Source organism: Lynx canadensis, chromosome B1 (genome assembly GCF_007474595.2).
Source record: "Lynx canadensis isolate LIC74 chromosome B1, mLynCan4.pri.v2, whole genome shotgun sequence".
Lineage (NCBI taxonomy): Eukaryota > Metazoa > Chordata > Mammalia > Carnivora > Felidae > Lynx > Lynx canadensis.
In genome coordinates, this window is record NC_044306.2 from 43571450 (window position 1) to 43593377 (window position 21928).

Genomic DNA, 21928 nt, shown 5'->3' on the forward strand with positions numbered 1-21928 from the left:
GTTCTGGTGGAAACAGATCCAGGCTCACTTTTTTTCTTTCATCTTTTTCTTCAGAAATCAGGCTCATAGTTTCTTGTTTGTTTTTCATTTCATTTTCTCTCTCTCTTTCTTTTTTCCTTTGGATGAGGCCTTTTTATTTTTTTCCTTTTCTTTCCTCGTTTTTTCTTCATTTCTTTTTCTTTTAAATCAGGCTTATAGTTTTTTTATTCTGTTTTGTTGTTGCTGCTGTTCCCTTTTTTTTTTTTTTTTTTTTTTTTTTTTTTTTTTTTTTTTTTTTTTTTTTTTTTGCAGCCGGGGTTTTTTTCCACCTTTTTACAACTTATTTTTAAAAACAAATTAAAGCACACTTAATTAAATGTCCAAACACTTCACACTGCAATCAAGAGGAGCTCTGCAGAGGACTGACTAGTGGGAAAGAGCTATAAAAATGCAACAACAGAGTGCACACAGCGTGCACCAGAAACACTTCCTGAAGTACCAGGCCCTGAACAATGTATGAGCCCTTTTTAATTTACCACTACTCTCAGGTACAGGAAACACAACACGTTTTTAAAACATGCCAAAGACAGAAACAGCCAAAATGACAAGACAGAGGAATTCTTTCCCCCAAAAGAGGTCAACAAGAAATCACAACCAGGGACCTGATCAAAACAGATATAAGCAATATATCTGAACAATAATTTAGGGGGCACCTGTGGCTCAGTTGGTTAAGCGTTCACTCTTGGTTTCAGCTCAGGTCATGATTTCATCATGGTCTTATGGGTTCAAGTCCCTCATCAGGCTCTGTGTTGGCCGTGTAGAGCCTGCTTGGGATTCTTTCTCTCCCCTTCACTGCCTCTCCCCCACTCATGCTGTCTCTGTCTCTCTCAAAATAAATAAATAAATAAAAAAGAATTTAGAACAGTCATAGCACCACATAATACCACTAACCGGGCTTGAAAAGAGGATAAAAGACACCAGAGAAACTCATGCTGCAGACATCAAAGACAGAAAAATGAGTCAGGCTGAAATAAAAATGCTATAACTGAGATGTAAAACCCACTGGATACAATCCCAACAAGAATTGAAGAAGCAGAGGAGAGAATAGGTGATATAGAAGATAAAATTATAGAAAATATTGAAGCTGAAAAGAATATGGAAAGGAAACTATTAGATCATGAGGGGAGATTGAGATAATTTACTGTTTCCATAAAAATGAAACGATATCCATATCATGGGAGTTCCAGAAGAAGAAGAGCAGGAAAAGGGGGCAGATGTTTTATTCAAACAAATTATAGCTGAGAACTTCCCTAATCTGGAGAAGTAAATAGGCATTGAAGTCCAATAGCCACAGAAAACTAACTCCCCTTAAACTCAACAAAAACATGTCAACACTATGACATATTATAGTGAAATCTGCAAACTACAAACATAAAGAGAGAATCCTGAAAACAGCCAGGGGCAAAAGTTCCTTAACCTAAAGGGTAGACACATAAGGTTAGCAGCAGACTTGTCCACTGAAACTTGGCAGGCCAGAAGGGAGTAGCAGGAAATAGTTAGTGTGCTGAATGGGAAAAATATGTAGCCAAGAATGCTTTATCCATAAAGGCTGTCATTCAGAATAGAAGGAGAAATAATTTCTCAGACAAACAAAAACTAAAGGAGTTCGTGACCACTAAACCAGCCCAGCAAGAAATTTTAAGGGGGACTCTCTAAGTGTAGGAAAAAAAAAGACCAAAGCAACAAAGCCTACAAAAAGCCAGAAGACATCACCAGAAATACCAACTTTATAAGTAAAAAAAAAAGGTACTAAGTTCATATCTTTCAATAATCACTCTGAATGTAAATGGACTAACTGCTCCAATCAAAAGACATAGGGTATCAGAATGGATTAAAAAAAAAACAAAAAAACAAGATCCATCTATATGCTGCCTAGAAGAGACTCATTTCAGACCTAAAGATCTTGCAGATTAAAAGTGAGGGGATGGAGAGCCATCTATCATGCTGATGCATATCAAAAGAAACCCAGAGTAGACATATGTATATCAGAGAAACTAGATTTTTAAACCACAGACTTTAACAAGAGATGAAGAACACCATTATATCATAATTAAGGAGTCTAAGACCTAACAGTTGTAAATAAATTATGCCCCCAACTTAAAAGAACCCAAATATAGAAATCAATTAATAACAAACATAAATAAACTCATTTATAATAATACCATAATAGTAGGGACTTTCACACCCCACTGATAGCAATGAACAGATCATCCAAGCAGAAAAATTAATAAATAAACAATGGCTTAGAATGACACACTGGACCGGATGGACTTAACAGATATATTCAGAAAATTTTATCCTAAAGCAACAAAATACACATTCTTCTCGAGTGCACATGAAACTTTCTCCAGGACGTATCACATAGTGGGTCACAAAACAGCCCTGAATAAGTACAAAAAGATTGAGATCATACCATGCATATTTTCAAGTCACAATTCTATTGCAATTCAGGCCTATCTCAAGAAGCAAGAAAGGTTCCAAATACAAAACCTAACCTTATACCTAAAGGAGCTAGAAAAGAAGCAGCAAATAAAGCCCAAAGCCAGCAGAAGAAGGGAAATATAAAGATTAGAGCAGAAATAAACAATATAGAATCCAAAAAAAAAAAAAAAGAATAGAACAAATGAATGAAACTAAGAGCTGGGGTTTTTTTTTTTTTTGAAAGAATAAACATAATTGATAAACTCCTAGCCAGAGTTATCAAAAAGAAAAGAGAGAAGATTGAAATTGGACATCTGTCTGACATCATACACAAAAATCAACTCAAAATGGATTAAAAACTTAAAACGTGACTTAAGAGTAACCTGACCAAAATGGCAACATAAGGGACAACAGCCTTCTCATTTGCCCACAAATGTCAACAATTAGATAGCTATCCATGAATAAAAACAGTTCTGGGAGAGCTTTAGAGTCCCTCTAAAAAAGCAGTACAAAAAACCTGAAAGTAATCACACAAGAAGAGAGACAAAAGATAGCTTCATTTTGTCTGTGTGGCCCATCCCCAAGCTGATACTGTTCATCATCAAAAGGGAACTTTCTTGGCAGAAAGAGTTTCCCCGGCAAAGAAAGGAAAAAGTTGGTGAGTGACCAGTACTTCCAGCCTTCCAGGAAGCTGCACAAAGGTCCTGCTTTGGTTTTACTGCACTCTGACTGGCAAAACTGAGCAGCTAGAAACAGGAAGAAAACTGGGGATTACTAGTAATAGCCATACAGTGGAAGGAATCATGGTCCACGGTGACCTATTTTATAGACAAAACCAGAAGTTTCACTGCTGATGAAACTAATGGCCCACACAGCTGCTGCAGATTACCTGCAGATTTCACAACGTTTCATCACACAGGTATTCATGATTGCTGAAGCCAGCTACTTGAGTTCGTCCCATTACCTCCACACCAACCCATGCCAGAGCCCAGGAACTACATTTATAGTCAGCCTAGGCCTCTATGGTTGTGCAGTGCAAGACACCATCCTAAACCTCCCCACCCAGCCCAGCAGACCCCACCCCCATATATATGCTTGGGCTACCCCTACAACTGTGCACTTGGACACTGATGACCTGACATCTGCCACCAGATGCACTGTGCTCATCCAGAATGAGGGTGTTCAGCTACAGAGGAACATACTAATAGCCAGGGCCTCACCAGCTATTTTTAGGCTTGCACTAGGCCCCATCTTTAGTTAATGGTCTGCACCTCAGGGCCTACCGGAGCTAGCCCCTCCACAATGCACCTGCATACAAGTGGCCTAAAGACTGTCATCAGCCTCTAATGCAGTGTGTATGCCTAAGAGGGTGCAGCTATGGTAGAGTATACCAACAGCCAGTGACCTGACAGCTTCCAGTGACCTGACAGCTGCCAGTGAGCCTATAATTGGCCTCAGCACTTGCTGCTTTCCCTGGCCCCCATCACTGTAAGTGTGTATCCAACCAACCCCTACCCCTACACAGGCACCTGGAAAAGGCCTCTGCAGCCAAGGGTGTGCACTCAACCACCTCTAGTCATCATCACTGCCTGTACCTAGTCTCTAGCCAGTGGACCTGGAGTGTTTGCTGAGGACTCCAAGAGCCCCAACAGTCACTTTCAGACTGTCTGACTACACAATGTCAATGCCGTGGACCCCAATGGCCTAAGCCAAAGAGATACCACACCCCACAGACCAAGTGCCACCAACACATGCCTAAATTGGGTGCACTGCACCACTAGCCTCAGGGTCACCACCTACTTCAGAGTCCCCCCACCCATAGGTGAAAGTCTTCCCTTATCAAAGTCAGTCTGGAAGAGGTGACTGTTTCTTCATGAGTAGATAGCTACACAAGGCTACAGGGATCATGAAAAGCAGGGAAACATGATGCCACCCAAAGAATACAGTAAACCTCCAGTAAATGGCTTCTCACAAATAAATATCCAGGAACTTTCTAACCAATAATTCAAAATAATTGTTTTAAGATGAGCCACAAGAGAACATGAAAGTACAGATTAACAATTTAATAAAATCAAAAAACAATACAAGAACAAAATGAGTGGCTCAACAAATAGAAAACCTAAGAACCAATCAGAAATTTTTGGAGCTGAATAATACAATGACACTAAACTGAAGAATTCAATAGCATAGTTTAACAGTAGAACTGACCAAGCAGAAGAATCAGTAAGCTAGAAGACAGATCAACTGAAATTATCCAATCAGGGAAACTAATAGAAAAAGAATGAAAGGGAACAAAGAAAGCCTATGTGACTTATAGGACACCACTGAGAGAAATGATGTATATGCATCATTGAAGTCCCAGAAAGACAAGAGAGGGAGAAAAAAGTAGAAGTCTTACTTAAAGAAATAATGGCTGAGAATATCTCAAACCCGAGTAGAGATTTGGACATTCAAGTTTACGAAGTTAATAGATCACCTCAAAATTTCAATCCAGGGGCGCCTGGGTGGCGCAGTCGGTTAAGTGTCCGACTTCAGCCAGGTCACGATCTCGCGGTCCGTGAGTTCGAGCCCCGCGTCGGGCTCTGGGCTGATGGCTCGGAGCCTGGAGCCTGTTTCCGATTCTGTGTCTCCCTCTCTCTCTGCCCCTCCCCCGTTCAAGCTCTGTCTCTCTCTGTCCCAAAAATAAATAAAAAACGTTGAAAAAAAATTAAAAAAAAAAAATTTCAATCCAAAATAATCTTCTCTAAGACACTATAACACATTATAATAAAAAAAAACACATTATAAAACTATGTGAAATTAAAAACAAGAGAAAGTGGTGAGAGAAAAATATTGTCTCTCCTAAAAGGTACCCTCCCCCCTAAAGGGCTGTCAGTAGATTTCTCAGCAGAGATCTTGCAAGTCAGGAGAGAATGGAAAGATATATTCAAAGTTCTGAAAGAAAGAAACTGGTAACCAGTTTTACCCAGCAAAGTTGTCTTTCAGAAATTAAGGTGAGATAAAGATTGTCCCTAATAAACAAAAGCTAAGGTAATTGATCCAACACTAAATCTTCCTTAGAAGAAATGCTAAAAGGAGTTTATTGAGCTGAAATGAAAAAAAGCTAACATGAACACAAATGAAAATATACAACACACTTGTAAAGGCAAGGATACAGTCAAATTCATAATACTCTATAACTGTAATATGGTGGTGTGTTAACTCTAGTATAAAGGTTAAAGGAAAAATGTATTAAAAATAGAAATAGCTGCAGTAATTTTTTAGTGGATACACACTACAAAACAATGTAAAGTGTGACATCATAAACATAACAGGAGGGGAGAAATGGGTAGGGTTTTATAATATCAAAATTGCTATCAGCATAAAATAAGCTGTTATACATATATTTATGTAAATCTTATGGTAACCATAAACAAAACCTGCAGTAGACTCACAAATGATACAGAGAAGGGAACCAAAGCACACTACTATGAAAAATCACAAATTCACAAAGGAAGATATTAAGAGAGGAAGAAACAAGGAAACTACAAAATAGGAAAATAACAACTAACAAGATAGAATTAGTAAGTCCTTACCTATCCATAGTTACTCAAATGCAAATGGACTAAATTTTCTAATCAAAAGACACAGAATTGCTGAACAGGTAAAAAAACAAGTATATGCTGCCCATAAAAGAATCACTTCATCTATAAGGACACACATAAGCAAACATAAAGGAAAGGAAAAAGATTTTCCATGCAAGTGGAAAACAAGCAAGCAGAGATAGCTACACTTATATCAAACAAAAATGACTTTAAGCCAAAAATGGCAACAAGAAAAATAAAGGTCATTATACCACGAAAAGGCAGTCAATTCATCAAGAAGATACAACAATCATAAATCTATATGCACCCAACATTGGAGTACCTAAATATCATAACCAAACACTAACAAAATTGAAGGGAGAAACAGACAACAATACATTAAATATTCCACTTTCTGGGGTGCCTGGGTAGCTCAGTTGGTTAAACAACCAACTTCAGCACAAGTCATTATCTCACAGTTTGTGGGTTCATGTCCCATGTCGGGCTCTGCACTGACAGCTCAGAGCCTACAGCCTGCTTGCGATCCTGTGTCTCCCTCTCTCTCTGTCCCTCCCCTGCTTGAATATCTTCTCTCTCTCAAAAATAAATAAACATTTAAAAAATCTTTAAAAAAATAATAAAAATATTCCACTTTCTACAATGGATAGATATCTAGACAGAAAATCAACAAGGACAAGCTGAACTAGGACCAGACTTAGGACCAAATGTATGTAACAGACACATACAGAGTATTTCATTCATCAGCAGCAGAATACACATTCTTCTCAAGTGTGCATAGAACATTCTCCAGGATAGATCATATGATTCATCATAAAACAAGTCTTAGCAATTTAAGAAGACTGAAATCATACAAAGTATCTTTTTAAACAACAATGGTATGAAACTAAAAATTAATAATAGAAGGAAAGGTGGAAAACTCACCAATATGTGGAAATTAGAGGACATTCTCTGAAACAACCAGTGGGTCAAAGAAGAAATCAAACATGAAATAAAAAAAATATCCTGAAACAAATGAAAATGGAAGAACAACATATCAAAATCTATGGAATTTTGCAAAGCAGTTGTAAGAAGGAAGTTTATAGCAATAAACACCTCCATATAATAAAAAAGAAAGGTCTCAAACAAACAACCTAATTCTCTATACCTCAAGGAAAAAGAAAAGAACAAACAAGCTCCAAATCAGAAGATGGAAAGAAATAACAAAGATCAGAGCAGAAATAAGTTAAATAAGGATGAGAAAAACAAAAAGATTAACAAAATAAGAGTTGGTTTCTTGAAAAGACACCCAAAATTGACAAATATCTAGCTAGACTAAGAAAAAAAGAAGATTCAAATAAATAATCATAATTAAAGAGACATTATAATTGATATCATAAGCATGCAAAGGATCATCAGTGACTATTAACAATTATATGCCGACAAATTGGATAACCTAGAAAAAAATGGATAAGTTCCTGGAAACATAACCAACCAATACTAAATCACAAAAAAATACAAAATTAGAACCAACCAGTAATAAGTAATGGGAGAGAATTAGTAATCAAAAACTTCCCAACACAGAAAAGCCCAAATCATATGGTTTCCTTGGTAGATTATACCAAATACTTAAAGAAGAATTAATGCCAATCATTCTCAAACTTTTCCAAAAAACTGAAAATGAGAGAAAATTTCCACACTCATTGTATGAGGCCAGCTTTATCTTGATACCAAAGCCAAATGAGAACACTACAAGAAAAGAAAACTACAGACCTTGGGCGCCTGGGTGACATTCAGTCAGTTAAGTGGCCATCTCTTGATTTTGGCTCAGGTCATGATCTCATGGTACATGAGTTTGACCCCTGCATCAGGCTCTATGCTGACAGCACAGAGCCTTCTTAGGATTCTCTCTCTCTCTCCCTCTCTCTGCCCCTCCATTGCTTATGTGCTGTATCTCAAAATAAATAAATAAACATGAAAAAGACAATAACTACAGACCAACATCTCTCGTGAATATAGATGTAAAAATTCTCAACAAAATATTGCCAAACTGAATTCAACAGAACATTAAAGAACCAAACACAAGAACATGGCTGAGAAGTAGGGCGATCCAAACTTCCCTTGTCTCTCAAACAAAGAAATGTTGAAGCCAAAGAACTTTGAACCCCAAGAGTCTGGGAGGAAAACAGGCAGTCGTGCTTCCAGGAACCCACTGGGACAACCTAATGGGCCATAGGTGTGTGATTGTGAACTGTGAGAGAGAAAACGAAGGGAGGGGAGGGATCCCTTTCTGCGGAAAGACAAAGGGAAGAGAAAGAGAAGCTGGGCAGCATAGGACTATATCTGGACAAGACAAAAATCTCAGACTGGGATGGAGAAAGATCCAGTCTCTAAATGAGGGGCTTTCTCTGGACTGGGGCCAGCTGCCCTGATCATGCACCTGGGAGAAGGGGAGCCAGCCTGGGGCTCGGTGGCTAGGTCAGGGGCACAGTCCACACTAGGAGAAAGCAGTCCCCTCCCTGGAGTGCTGTGGGACAGGACAAAGCCTGCCTGTAACCACCAGCTAGGGGCCACATATTGGGCGGTGCAGAGTGGCACTTCCCCAATACCGGGGCATGTGGAGCAAGAGTTTAAATCCCAACCAAGTGCCAGGGCACACAAGTTGGCAGAGTGAGACAAACCGCCTCCTTTGTGCCTGTGGCACAGTAAGGATGGCTCAAACAGAGTGGTGTGGGACACCAAATCTATGGAGGAGAGACTGGGGGATTGCCATTTTTCTCCCCACCACCACTGAGGTGGGGTCTCAGGGCCCACAGGGCCCTTTCTGAGGGGCCCACAGTGGAGGCGGGACCTGCCTACACCAAACCACGCCCCTCTGCGCCTGGTAACTGCAAATCTACTGGAGCAGAATAGATGCTGATGAACCAGACCGCCCCTGTTCCAGACCAGCGCTGCTGCATTGCCTGCTTTAATTCTGACAGTTTTTATTATATAGATACATTCTTCCTTCCTTGTCTCATTCTTATCTCTTCTCTCCTCTAGTCTGGCTGTTGGTTTCTTTAAGCAGACATATTTAATCCATCCTCTTGTTACATGTTCCACACCTCCGTCTTTATTCTCTGTTCTCTCTCTCTAGATTAAGCCATATAATTTCTCTGTCTGAATAACTTTATTTTCCTTTCCTTTTTCCCCACCTCCTTCTTATTTTCCTTTCTCTCTCTCTGGATTAAGCCATATAGTTTCTCTAGTCAATTTTTATTCTTTCTTTTTTCCCCACCACTGTCATTTCTCTCTTTGTATGGGATAAGGCCTCTTTCATCAGCAACACCTCCACCCTCTTGTTTACTTGTAGCTGGTGTTTCTGATTGTTTATTTGGTTTTTGTTTGTGTGTTTGAGTGTTTTTGTTTTGTTTGTTTTTTGTTTGTCTGTTTATTTTCTTTTCCAGGGTTACTTCAATGAATAAATCAAAGCACACCTGGTAGAGGGTCCAAAACATCACTACACGTAGGGAGATAAAGTAACCAAAGTCACAACAATAGAGAGCAAGTAACACTCTCAAAAAAATACCTCCTGAAGGTCCAGGCCCAGGACAGTGTATGACCCCTCTTTAATATAGTAGTGCTCGCAGGTGCAGGGCATATAACAAGCTTTTAAAACACATAAGAGACAGGGGCACCTGGGTGGCTCAGTTGGTTAAGCATCCAACTTCAGCTCAGGTGATGATCTCGTGGTTTATGGGTTTGAGCCCTGCATCGGGCTCTGTGCTGACAGCTCAGAGCCTGGAGCCTGCTTTGGATTCTGTGTCTCCTTCTCTCTCTGCCCCTCTCCCACTTGTGTTCTGTCTCTCTCTATCAAAAATAAATAAATGTCAAAAAATTTTTTAAATAAATAAATAAATAAAACATGTAAGGGACAGAAAACTAGCCAAAATGAAAAAATTGAAGAATTCTCCTCAAAAGAAATTCCAGGAAAAAATGACAGCTAAAGAATTGACCAAAACAGATATAAACAATATAACTGAACAAGAATTTAGAATAATAGTCACAAGATTAATCGCTGGGCTTGAAAAAAAGCATAGAAGACAGTGAGAATCTATTGCTGCAGAGATCAAGGAAATAAAAAGTGTAATGATGAATTAAAAATGCTATAAATGAGGTGCAAAATAAAATGGAAGTGGTCACAGCGAGGATTGAAGAGGAAGAGGGGAGAATAGGTGAAATAGAAGATAAAATTATGGAAAAAGAGGAAGCTGATAAAAAAATTTTTAAAAATCTGGATCATGAGGGGAGAATTAGAGAACAAAGTGATTCAATGAAACAGAACAATATCCATATCATAGGAATTCCGGAAGAAGAAAAGAAAGAGAAAAGGCCAAAATATACTTGAACAAATCATAGCTGGGAACTTCCCCAATATGGGGAAGGAAATGGACATTGAAATCCAGGAAGCACAGAGAACTCCCTTCAGATGTAACTTGAATCGATCTTCTGGATGACATATCATAGTGAAACTGGCAAAATACAAAGATAAAGAGAGAATTTTGAAAGCAGCTAGAGATAAACGGGCCTTAACATACAAGGGTAGACACATACAGGAAGTAGCAGACCTATCTACTGAAACGTGGCAGGCCAGAAAGGAATGGCAGGAAATCTTCAATGTGATGAACAGGAAAAATATGCAGCCAAAAGTCCTTTATCCAGCAAGCCTGTCATTCAGAATAGAAGGAGAGATAAAGGGTTTCCCAAACCAACAAAAACTGAAGGAATTTATCACCACTAAACCAGCCCTACAAGAGATCCTAAGAGGGACTCTGTGAGTGAAATGTTGCAAGGACCACAAAGGACAAGAGACATCACTACAAGCATGAACCTACAGATAACACAATGACTCTAAACCCATGTCTTTCAATAATAACACAATGTAAATGGACTCAATGCTCCGATAAAAAAATATAGTGTATCAGAATGGATTAAAAAATAAGACCCATTTATTTTCTGTCTACAAGAGACCCATTTTAGACCTGAGGACACCTTCAGAATGAAAGTGAGGGGATTGAGAACCATCTATCATGTTACTGGAAGTCAAAAGAAAGCTGGAGTAGCCATACTTCTATAAGATAACTAGATTTTATTTATTTTTTTTTATTTTTTTTTCAACGTTTATTTATTTGTGGGACAGAGAGAGACAGAGCATGAACGGGGGAGGGGCAGAGAGAGAGGGAGACACAGAATCGGAAACAGGCTCCAGGCTCTGAGCCATCAGCCCAGAGCCTGACGCGGGGCTCGAACTCCCGGACCGAGAGATCGTGACCTGGCTGAAGTCGGACGCTCAACCGACTGCGCCACCCAGGTGCCCCAAGATAACTAGATTTTAAACTAAAGGCTGTAACAAGAGATGAAGAAGGGCATTATATAGTAATTATGGGGTCTATCCATCAAGAAGAGCTAACAATTTGGAAGCACCCAAATATATAAAACAATCACAAACATAAGCGATCTTATAGGTAAGAATGTGGTAATTACAGGGGACTTTCATACTCCACTTACAACAATGGACAGATCATCTAGACAGAAAGTCAATAAACAACGGCCCTGAATGATACACTGAACCAGATGGACTTAACAGACATATATATTGAACTTTTCATCCCAAAGCAGCAGAATAAGCATTCATCTCGAATGCACATGGAACATTCTCCAAGATAGATCACATACTGGGTCACAAAACACCCCTCAATAAATATAAAAGAACTGAGACCATACCATGCACACTTTCAGATCAGAATGCTATGAAACTTGAAATCAACCACAGGAAAAAGTCTGAAAAACCTCCAAATGCATGGATGTTAAAGAACATCCTACTAAAGAACAAATGGGTCAACCATGCAATTAAAGAAGAAATCAAAAAATATATGGAAACAAATGAAAATGAAAACACAACAATCCAAACCCTTTGGGATGCAGTAAAGGCAGTCCTAAGAGGAAAATGCATTACAATCCAGACCTATGTCAAGACACAAGAAAAATCCCAAATACAGAATCTAACAACACACCTAAAGGAACTACAAGCAGAACAGCAAAGAAACCCCAAAGCCAGCAGAAGAAGAGAAATAATAAAGACCAGAGCAGAAATAAGCAACATAGAATCCAAAAAAAACAAAAAACATAACAGTAGAACAGATCAATGAAACTAAGAGTTGGTTTTTTGAAAAAATAAACAAAATTGATAAACCTCTAGCCAGGCTTCTCAGAGGACCCAAATAGATAAAATCATGAAATAAAATGGATTTATTACAACCAATCCCTTGAAATATAAGCAATTATCAGAGAATACTATGAAAAATTATATGCCAACAAACTGGACAACCTGGAAGAAAGGACAAATTCCTAATCACCCACACACTACCAAAACTCAAAGGGGAAGAAATAGAAAATTTGAACAGACCCATAACTAGTAAAGAAATTGAATCAGTTATCAAAAATCTCCCAACAAATAAGAGTCCAGGACTAGATGGTTTCCCTGGGGAATTCTACCAGACATTTAAAGCAGAGTTAATATCTATCCTTCTCTGAAATAACAGGCATCCAAATTGGCAAAGAAGAAGTCAAACTTTCACCTTTTGCAGACGACATGATACTCTACACAGAAAACCCGACAGACTCCACCAAAAGACTGCTAGAACTGATATATGAATTCAGCAAAGTCACGGGGTACAAAATCAATGTACAAAAATCAGTTGCATTTTTATACACCAATAATGAAGGAACAGAAAGAGAAATAAAGAAACTGATCCCATTCACAACTGCACCAAGAACCATAAAATACCTAGGAATAAACTAACCAAAGATGTAAAATATCTGTAGGCTGAAAACTACAGAAAGCTTATGAAGGAAATTGAAGATGACACAAATAAATGGAAAAGCATTCCATGCTCATGGATTGGAAGAATAAATAGTTAAAATGTCAATACTATCCAAAGTAATCTACACACTCAATGAAATCCCAATAAAAATTGTACCACCAGCATTCTTCTCAAAGCTAGAACAAGCAATCCTAAAATCTGTATGGAACAAAAAAAGACCCCAAATAGCCAAAGTAATACTGAAGAAGAAAACCAAAGCAGGAGGCATCACAAACCCAGACTTTAGCCTCTACTACAAAGCTGTAATCATCAAAACATTATGGTACTGGCACAAAAACAGACACATAGACCAATGAAATAGAACAGAGAACCAGAAATAGATCCACAATTGTATAGCCAACTAATCTTTGACAAAGCAGGAAAGAGTATCCAATGGATCAAAGACATTTGCTAAAGTCTCTTTAGCAAAAAAGCAGGAAAGAATATGCAATGGAATAAAGATGATGATGGGACAACTAGACAGCAACATGCAGAAGAATGAAATTAGACCACTTTCTTACACCATACACAAAAAATAAACTCAAAATGGATGAAAGACCTGAATGTGAGACAAGGAAACCATCAAAACCCTAGAGGAGAAAGCAGGAAAAAAACCTCTTTGACCTCAGCCGCAGCAATTTCTTACTTGACACATCTCCAAAGGCAAGGGAATTAAAGGCAAAAGTGAACTATTGGGACCTCATCAAGATAAAGAACTTCTGCACTACAAAGGAAACAATCAACAAAACTAAAAGGAAACCAACGGAATGGGAAAAGGTATTTGCAAATTGCATATCAGATAAAGGGCTAGTATCCACAATCTATAAAAAATTTATCAAAATCAACATCCAAAAAACAAATAATCCAGTGAAGAAATGGGCAGAAGACATGAATAGACACTTTTCCAAACAAGACATCCAGATGGCCAACAGACATATGAAACGATGCTCAACGTCACTCATCATCAGGGAAATACAAATCAAAACCACACTGAGATACCACCTCACACCAGTCAGAGTGGCTAAAATGAACAACTCAGGAAACAACAGATGTTGGTGAGGATGTGGAGAAACAGGAACCCTCTTACACTGTTGGTGGGAATGCAAACTGGTGCAGCCGCTCTGGAAAACAGTGTGGAAGTTCCTCAAAAAATTAAAAATAGAACTACCCTATGACCCGGCAATAACACTGCTAGCTAGCCAACTTACCCAAGGGATACAGGAGTGCTGATGTATAGGGGCACATGTACCCCAATGTTTATAGCAGTGCTTTCAATTATAGCCAAATTATGGAAAGAGCCTAAATGTCCATCAACTGATGAACGGATAAGGAAGATGTGGTTCATATATACAATGGAATACTACTTAGTAATGAGAAAGAATAAAATCATGCCATTGCAGCAACATGATGGAACTGGAGGGTATTATGCTAAGTGAAATAGTCAGAGAAAGACAGATATCATGTGTTTTCACTCATATGTGGATCTTTAGAAACTTCAGAGAAGACCATGGGGAAAAAGAAAGGGGGGAAAATTATAAAAAGAGAGGGAGAGAGGCAAACCATAAGATACTCTTAAATACAGAGAAAAAAACTGAGTTGGTGGGGGGTAGGGCAGATGGGAAAGTGGATGATGGGCATTGAGGAGGACACCTGTTGGGATAAGCACTGGGTATTGTATGTAAGACAATTTGACAATAAATTATATTTTTTAAAAAAGTACCAAACACCATACTCAAATGGTATTTACCTCTGGAATGCAAAGATAGTTCAACATATGCATATCAATAAATGTAATATACCACATTAACAGAATGAATGATAAAAGATCACAAAATCCTCTTAATAAATATAGAAAAAGCATTTAACAAAATACAACATCCTTTCATGATAAAAAATAATCAACAAATTGAGTACAGAAGGAACATACCTTAACACAATAAATGCCACATATAACAAACCACAGCCAGCATCAGACACAATTGGAAAGGTTGAAAGCTTTTCCCCTAAGATCAGGAAAAAGACAAAGGTGCTCATTCATACCACTCCTACTCAAAATAGTACTAGAAGTCATAGTGAGAGCTGTCAGGGAAGAAAAGTAAATAAAGGGCATCCAAACTGAAAAGGAAGAAGTAAAACTGTCTTTGCAGAAAATATAATCTTATATAGAGAAAGTCCTAAAGACCCCATCAAAAAGGTGTTAGAACTAATAAATTCGATAAATTTTCAGGTTACAAAATCAACATATAGAAATCATTTGAATTTTTATACGCTAACAACAAAACAGCTGAAAAAGAAATAAAGATAACAATACCATTCTCACCAGCATCAAAATCAATAAAATACTTTAAAATAAATTTAACCAAGTATGTTTGAGGTCTGTACTCTGAAAAGTACAAGACTTTCATGAAAAAATCTAGTAAGATACAAAGGAAAGCTATCCTGTGTTCATGAATCAGACAAATTAATAGTGTTAAAATGTCAATACTACCCAATACCATCTATAGTTTCAATGCAATTTATATCAAAATTCCAATGGCATTTTTCATAGAAATAGAAAAAAAATCCTAAAATTTGTATGGACCCACAGGGATTTTGAGAAGCCAAAGCAATCCTGAGACAAAATAAAACTAGAGGAACACAATTCCTGATTTCACTTATACTCCAAAGCTGTAATAATTTTAACAGTATGGTACTGGTATAAGAATAGACACAGACTAATGGAACAAAACAAAGAGCCTAGAACCAAACTCCATGTATATGCTCAACTAATATTGGATGAGAGAGCCAAGAATACTCAATGGGGAAAGGAGAATCTATTCCACAAATGACACTGGGAAAACATGATATTCATATGCAAAAGAATTAAACCCCTAGCTGACACAACTCACAAAAATTAACTTGAAATAAAGACTTAAATGTAAGAACTGACACCATAAAAATTCTAGAAAATGACATAGGGAAAAAGCATTGACATGGACATTGTTTTTGGCAATGACTTTTTACATAAGATACCAAAGCACAAGCAACAAAAGTAAAAAATAATAAGTGGGACTTCATCAAACTAAAAGGCCCCTGCATACCAAAAGAAACAATCAAAAAATGAAGACAATCTATGGGATGGGAGAGAATATCTGCAAATCATGTATCTGGGTATGGGAAATTTCAAAAATATATAAAGAACTCATAAACTTCAATAGCAAAAACTCAAGCAATTTGATTTAAAATTTAAGAACAAAGGAATACAATAATTTTCAAAGACATAAAAATAGCCAACAGGTACATGAAATATACTCAATATATCACTAATATCAGAGAAATGGAAACCAAATCCACAATGAGATAACTCCTTACATCTATTAGAATGGCTCTCATCAAAACCTCAAGAAATAACAAATATTGGTGAAGATGTGGGGAAAATGAAACACTTATGCACTGTTGGTGAAAAGGTAAATTGGTACAACCACCATGATTAGGCAGTACGTAGGTTCCTCAAAAAGTTAAAAGTAGAACTACAATATGATCCAGCAACCCATTTCTAATCCAGTTCATGTCCAAAGGAAATGAAAACAGGATTTTGAATAGGTATCTGCACACTCATATTTATATCAGCATTATTCACAATAGGCAAGATATGGAAATAATCTAAGTGTCTGTCAATGATGGATAGGTAAAGAAAATATAGTATTTATATAAAATGAAATTTTATTCAGTCATGAGGAAGAAGCCATCTTCACCAAATCAATAAACTTGTGGGCATTATGCTATGGGAAATAAGTCAGGCAAGGAAAGACAAATGCTCTATAATATTACTTACATGCAAAATCACTTAAAAAAACTGAACTCATAGAAATGGAGAGTACAGTTGTGATTACTACAAGCTGGGAGGTGGGGGAAAGGGAGAGATGTTTGTCAAAGGGGACAAATTTCTAGCTATAAGATGAATAAGTTCCGGGGATCTAATGAACAACATGATGTTTATACTTAATGCTGTATTATACACTTGAAAGTAATTAGAAGAGAAGATTTTAATGTTCTCACTACAAAAAGGAAATGGTAATTATGTGACATGTTGGAGGTGTTAGTAACAATATGGTGGTAATCATTTTGCGATTATAAGCATATCAAATCAACATGGTATACACTTTAAAATGACACAATGTTATATGTCAATTATATCTCAATAAAGCTGAAGACTGGGGATGAGGGTCTGGATGGACTTACAGTTAAGACCTGAAACCGTAAAACTACTAGAAGAAAATGGGAAAAGCTCCTGAACATTGGTCTAGAAAATAGTATTTTAGATATGACAAGGGAGCACAGGCAGCAAAAACAAAAGTAGACAAGTGGAACTGCATCCAACTAAAAACTTCTTAATAAAGAAAACACTCAAGAGAGTGAAAATGAGACCTGCAGGAGAAATAGTTTCAAACCATGTAGCTGATAAAGTTAATCTACAAAATATGTGATAACTCATACAACTTAATTGCAAAAACAAAGAGAGATGTAAAAAGAGCAAAAGACCTAGACATTTCTCAAAAGAAGACATACAAATGACCATCAGATATATGAAAAGGTGCTCAACATCACTAATCATCAGAAAAATGTAAATCAAAACCACAACTCACACCTTTTAGACAGGTATTATAAAAAAGAAAAAAATTACAAGTGCTGGCAAGTGGAAAAAGGGGAGCCTTTGTACATTGTTGTTGGGAATGAAGTTGGTACAGCAGTTATTGAAAACTATATACAGACTCCTCAAAAATTAAAAATGAACTATATTATGATGAAGCAATTTCATTTCTCAGCATAAAGACATAACTAACACATTAAGTACCTTGATTGTGGCAATTATTTCACAAAATTATTTCAAAATTATTTCATAAAATTATTTTAGCAAAACATCAACTCATATACCTTAAATATGTATCTTTGTCAGTTATATCTTAATAAAGTTTGAAAAAATTAAAATGTAGATGTTAAACTGAATAAATAATTTAAACATATAGATAGAATTTAAATTATACATACATATATGTGTAATACAGAATTATAAAATGTATATGTACATATATTATAACTATATATAAATATAATATGCATGTATAATTATATATTTGCCAATTGTCTTGATAATGTTAATAAAAATATTAAGGACGAACTATGTAGACGTTACAAAACAATATTACCTTTTCCAAATGTGACCTCACACCGTGCATCTGTATCCTGGCAGACTCCATCATAACACACATATTTTTGTTTACATACATGTCCATTGTGTATAGTCATATCAGGTTGACATTCTGGTGAGCTTCCATTACAAAACTCAGCAATATCACATTCATGATGTCTTGCTTTCCTACATTCAACACCTTGTCTTTCAATCTAATATAAATTAAAATACAAAAAATAAAACATTACGTTTAAGATTGTTGTGTTTATCAATATTTATTTCAAAACTGTTCTATTTCAAAATTAATTATATATTTTTTTAATTTTTTCATGTTTATTTATTTTTAGAAACAACATGAGCAAAGGAGGCACAGACAGAGAGGGAGAGAAAGAATCCCAAGCAGGCTCCACACCACCAGTACAGAGCGCTACACAGGGTTTGAAACCACAAACTGTGAGATCATGACCTGACCCCAAATCAAGAGTCAGATGCTTAACCAACTGAGCCACCCAGGCACCCCAAAATTAATTATATTAATTAAATAATTAATCTTTCTCTTGAATTATCCTATAGGTAATTAACACTTTCAAATACAGAATTCTGAAACACCCTTAAATGGGCATCTATTTCATACATCTTAATTCATGACTTCAAGTTGACACTAAAAAGATCACAGAGGTAAGAATGTAACCACATGATAAGATTCTAGAAAAAAATTACATAAAACTGCATCAGTCAAGGATACTCAAGAATGCAGAACCCATAGTAGGTAATAGACGAATTCTCATATGACAAATTTGTTATAAATATATTGGAGGAGCTAATAAGGAAAACACAGGACAAGAGTCAACATCTTCTACATATAAACTAGTGTGTGATCTTTAAATCAAATGATCTTTCAATAAATGGTTAAGTTTGCAGTTTAAACTTTGTGCTAATGTAGCATTTGGAAAATGCTACTTCTACTGAGTTTCATTATTTACATATTTATGGAAAACTGCTGTGTCTTTCAGTTACATACCTAGAGCTACCTATCACAACTAGTAACAATATTTTTACTTATAAAAATATAAATATTGGATAGAATAAATTAAAAGTCCCTTTTAATGGAGATCTATATTGAATAATTTCATGGTAGCTCTCAATCAAGGCTTAAGAACATCAGCATAAATATTATGGCAAAATAATGGCCATAAGAAAGAAACCTGAATACCCAACTAAGGTTCACAAAATCAGAAATCTGATTCTGAATTTAGTATCTTTTTCTTTATTTGAAAGTTCATTTACTTTTAATCCTTTATTCAAATTCCAGTTAGTTAACATAAAGTGTAATATTAGTTTCAAAAAGTTCACTTATTTTTACTTACTGCCATAGGTCTAAATGTACTAAGGTATCTAAGACATGATTCATTATATACTTGGAAGATATTAATAAACTTAAATCTTACTTGACAGTTCTTGCAGCATAATCCATGACCACACCGTGCTCCTGATTTCAGTGTACAAGTTCGAAAATTACAACAGCTAGACTTTCCACATTGCTATTAGTAGAATAAGTAGAATTAGTAGAATACACAAGTAAAAATGCATCATGATAATAATATAAACTTTTGCAAGAACTATATTCACTGGGCTTATTTTTTCAGTTTTGGGGACGAATATGAATGCTGTCAACATTTATAGTTTTGCATCTCTAAACAAATAAAATACTAAAATAAGACTTTCACGTCAGGTCAGAACAGAGCACTAGTACCCCAGAAACTCTCAATCAACTAGAAAACTAGGAAAAATGTATGAAATAACTTTTTTCAGAAATTAGAGAATAGTAATAGAGAGTAGAATGGTGGTAAATAGTGTCTGGAAGATGGGGGGAAAGGGGAGATATTGTTCAAAAAGTATAAATTTTCATGCTACTGTATAGCATGATGACTATAATTTTATGTTATATGCTTGAAATTTGCTAATAGGATAGATCAATTGTTCTCAACACATACAAGAAATGGTAATGGATATATTAATTAGTTTGATTGCAGTAATCATTTCAGAAGGTATACATATATCAAAACCATCATGTTGAACACCTTAAAAAATACAATTTTTATTTGTTAGTCATACCTCAGTAATGCTGGTGGAGAAAAGGTGTGTAGAGTTTAGGCCTACTGCAAAGTTAGAACAGTCTCCAAAACTCCTCACTTCTTACACCAAACAAATACAAGTTCAGTGGATTTCCAAAACCACTCTCAGGTTTGATAATTTACCAGAAGGACTCACAGAACTCACTGAAAGCTGTTAACTCACAATTATGGCTTATTATATGGAAATGATACAAATTAAAATTAGCCAAGAGAAGAAGCAACTAGGACAAAATCCAGGAGAAACTCATACTGCCTTCACCCCACACAAAACTCTCACAAAATTAATACGTGACACTTCCTAATTTATTCTATGAGGCCAGTATTACTCTAATACCAAACCCAGAGACATTACAAGAAAGGAAAATATCTCTAATAAACATAAATTCAAAAATATTCAACAAAAAGTTAGGCAATAGAATCCAACAATGTATGAAAAGAATTATACATACCAACCAACTGGAATTATTGCAAGTATGCAAAGCTGGTTCATCATTCAAGCATCAGTACATACAACCCATCATATCAACAGAATGAAGAAAAAAAATCATATGACTAAAACAACTGATATAAAAAAGCATTTGACAAAACCCAAATTCACTTAATAAATTATACAAAATATGACAAACCAGGAAGAGAGAACTTCCTAAGTTTGGTAGTGAACATATAGAGAAAACCTACAGCTAACATCATATATATGGTGAGAAACCATTAGCTTCCCCCCTGAGATCAGGAACGGGGCAGGGATGCTACCTGTCACCACTCCCTTCAATATCTCACTGGAAGTCCCAGCTAGTGCAATAAGATAAGAAAATGAAATACAAAATATAAAGGTTGAGAAGAAAGAAAAAAAACCCTATTTTTTTCCATAAATTATGTGATTGACTATGTAAAGAAAATCCCAAATAAATTACCAAAAAGCAAAAAAAACAACAATCTCCTGTGACTAATAAGTTATTAAAGAAGGATTTCTGGATACAAAGTTAATGTAAAAAATAAACTGTTTTCCTGTAATATGAACAATGAAAAATGGGAATTTCAATTAAAAAACACAATGCCATTTATATTAGCACCCAAATAGTGAAGTATTTGTGAATAGTTGTAACAAAATTTTATAGAATTTGCATGAGGAATAAAACTCTGATGAAAACCACTGTTATTTTCTCAATATTGTCAAGATGTCAGTTCTTCCCAACTTTATCTAGAGATTTAATGTAATTCCAATAAAAGTTCCAGCAAGTTATTTTGTAGATATTGATGAATTGATTCTAAAGCTTATATGGAGATACAAAAAATGCAGAATAATCACATAATACTGAAGGGAGGAAGAGAAAGAAGAGGAAGGGAAAATGAAGAAGAAAGAAGGAGGAGGAAGAGGAAGAGGGGAAAAAAATGAGGAAGAGGAGGAAGAAAACTGAAGGATTGATAACACCCAACTTCAAACTTACTATAAATTATAATAACAGTGTGGTATTCATATAAGAATAAACAACGGGATCAGTGGGGCAAAATAAAAACCCCAGAAACACCAATAATAAATCTTTAACAATGGAGCAAATGCAGTTCAATGGAGAACGGACAGTCTTTCCAACAAATGGCGCTGGAACAACTGGACATTCACAGGGAAAATAATGACTAGACACTGACTCTACACCTTTTACAAAAAAATAACTCAAAATGGATCATAAATTTAAATGTAAAATG

At 36.1% G+C, this 21928-nt stretch overlaps 1 protein-coding gene and 1 long non-coding RNA gene across 2 annotated transcripts in view; one reads left to right on the top strand and one right to left on the bottom strand.

Moving 5' to 3' along the window:
• ADAM32 (ADAM metallopeptidase domain 32) overlaps positions 1-21928 on the bottom strand; it is a 168089-nt gene that overhangs the window by 63339 nt on the left and 82822 nt on the right. Inside the window, exons 13-14 of the mRNA XM_030314465.1 lie at positions 19541-19633; positions 18109-18304 (exon numbers count right to left, since the gene is read on the bottom strand). Coding sequence (XP_030170325.1) covers positions 18109-18304; positions 19541-19633 — 289 coding nt within the window. The remainder of the gene's footprint in view (positions 1-18108; positions 18305-19540; positions 19634-21928) is intronic.
• Positions 1975-11455, top strand: LOC115511994. The gene is made up of 3 exons (XR_003968255.1): positions 1975-2096; positions 9638-9639; positions 11437-11455. It is a non-coding gene; the product is annotated as an uncharacterized LOC115511994 (long non-coding RNA).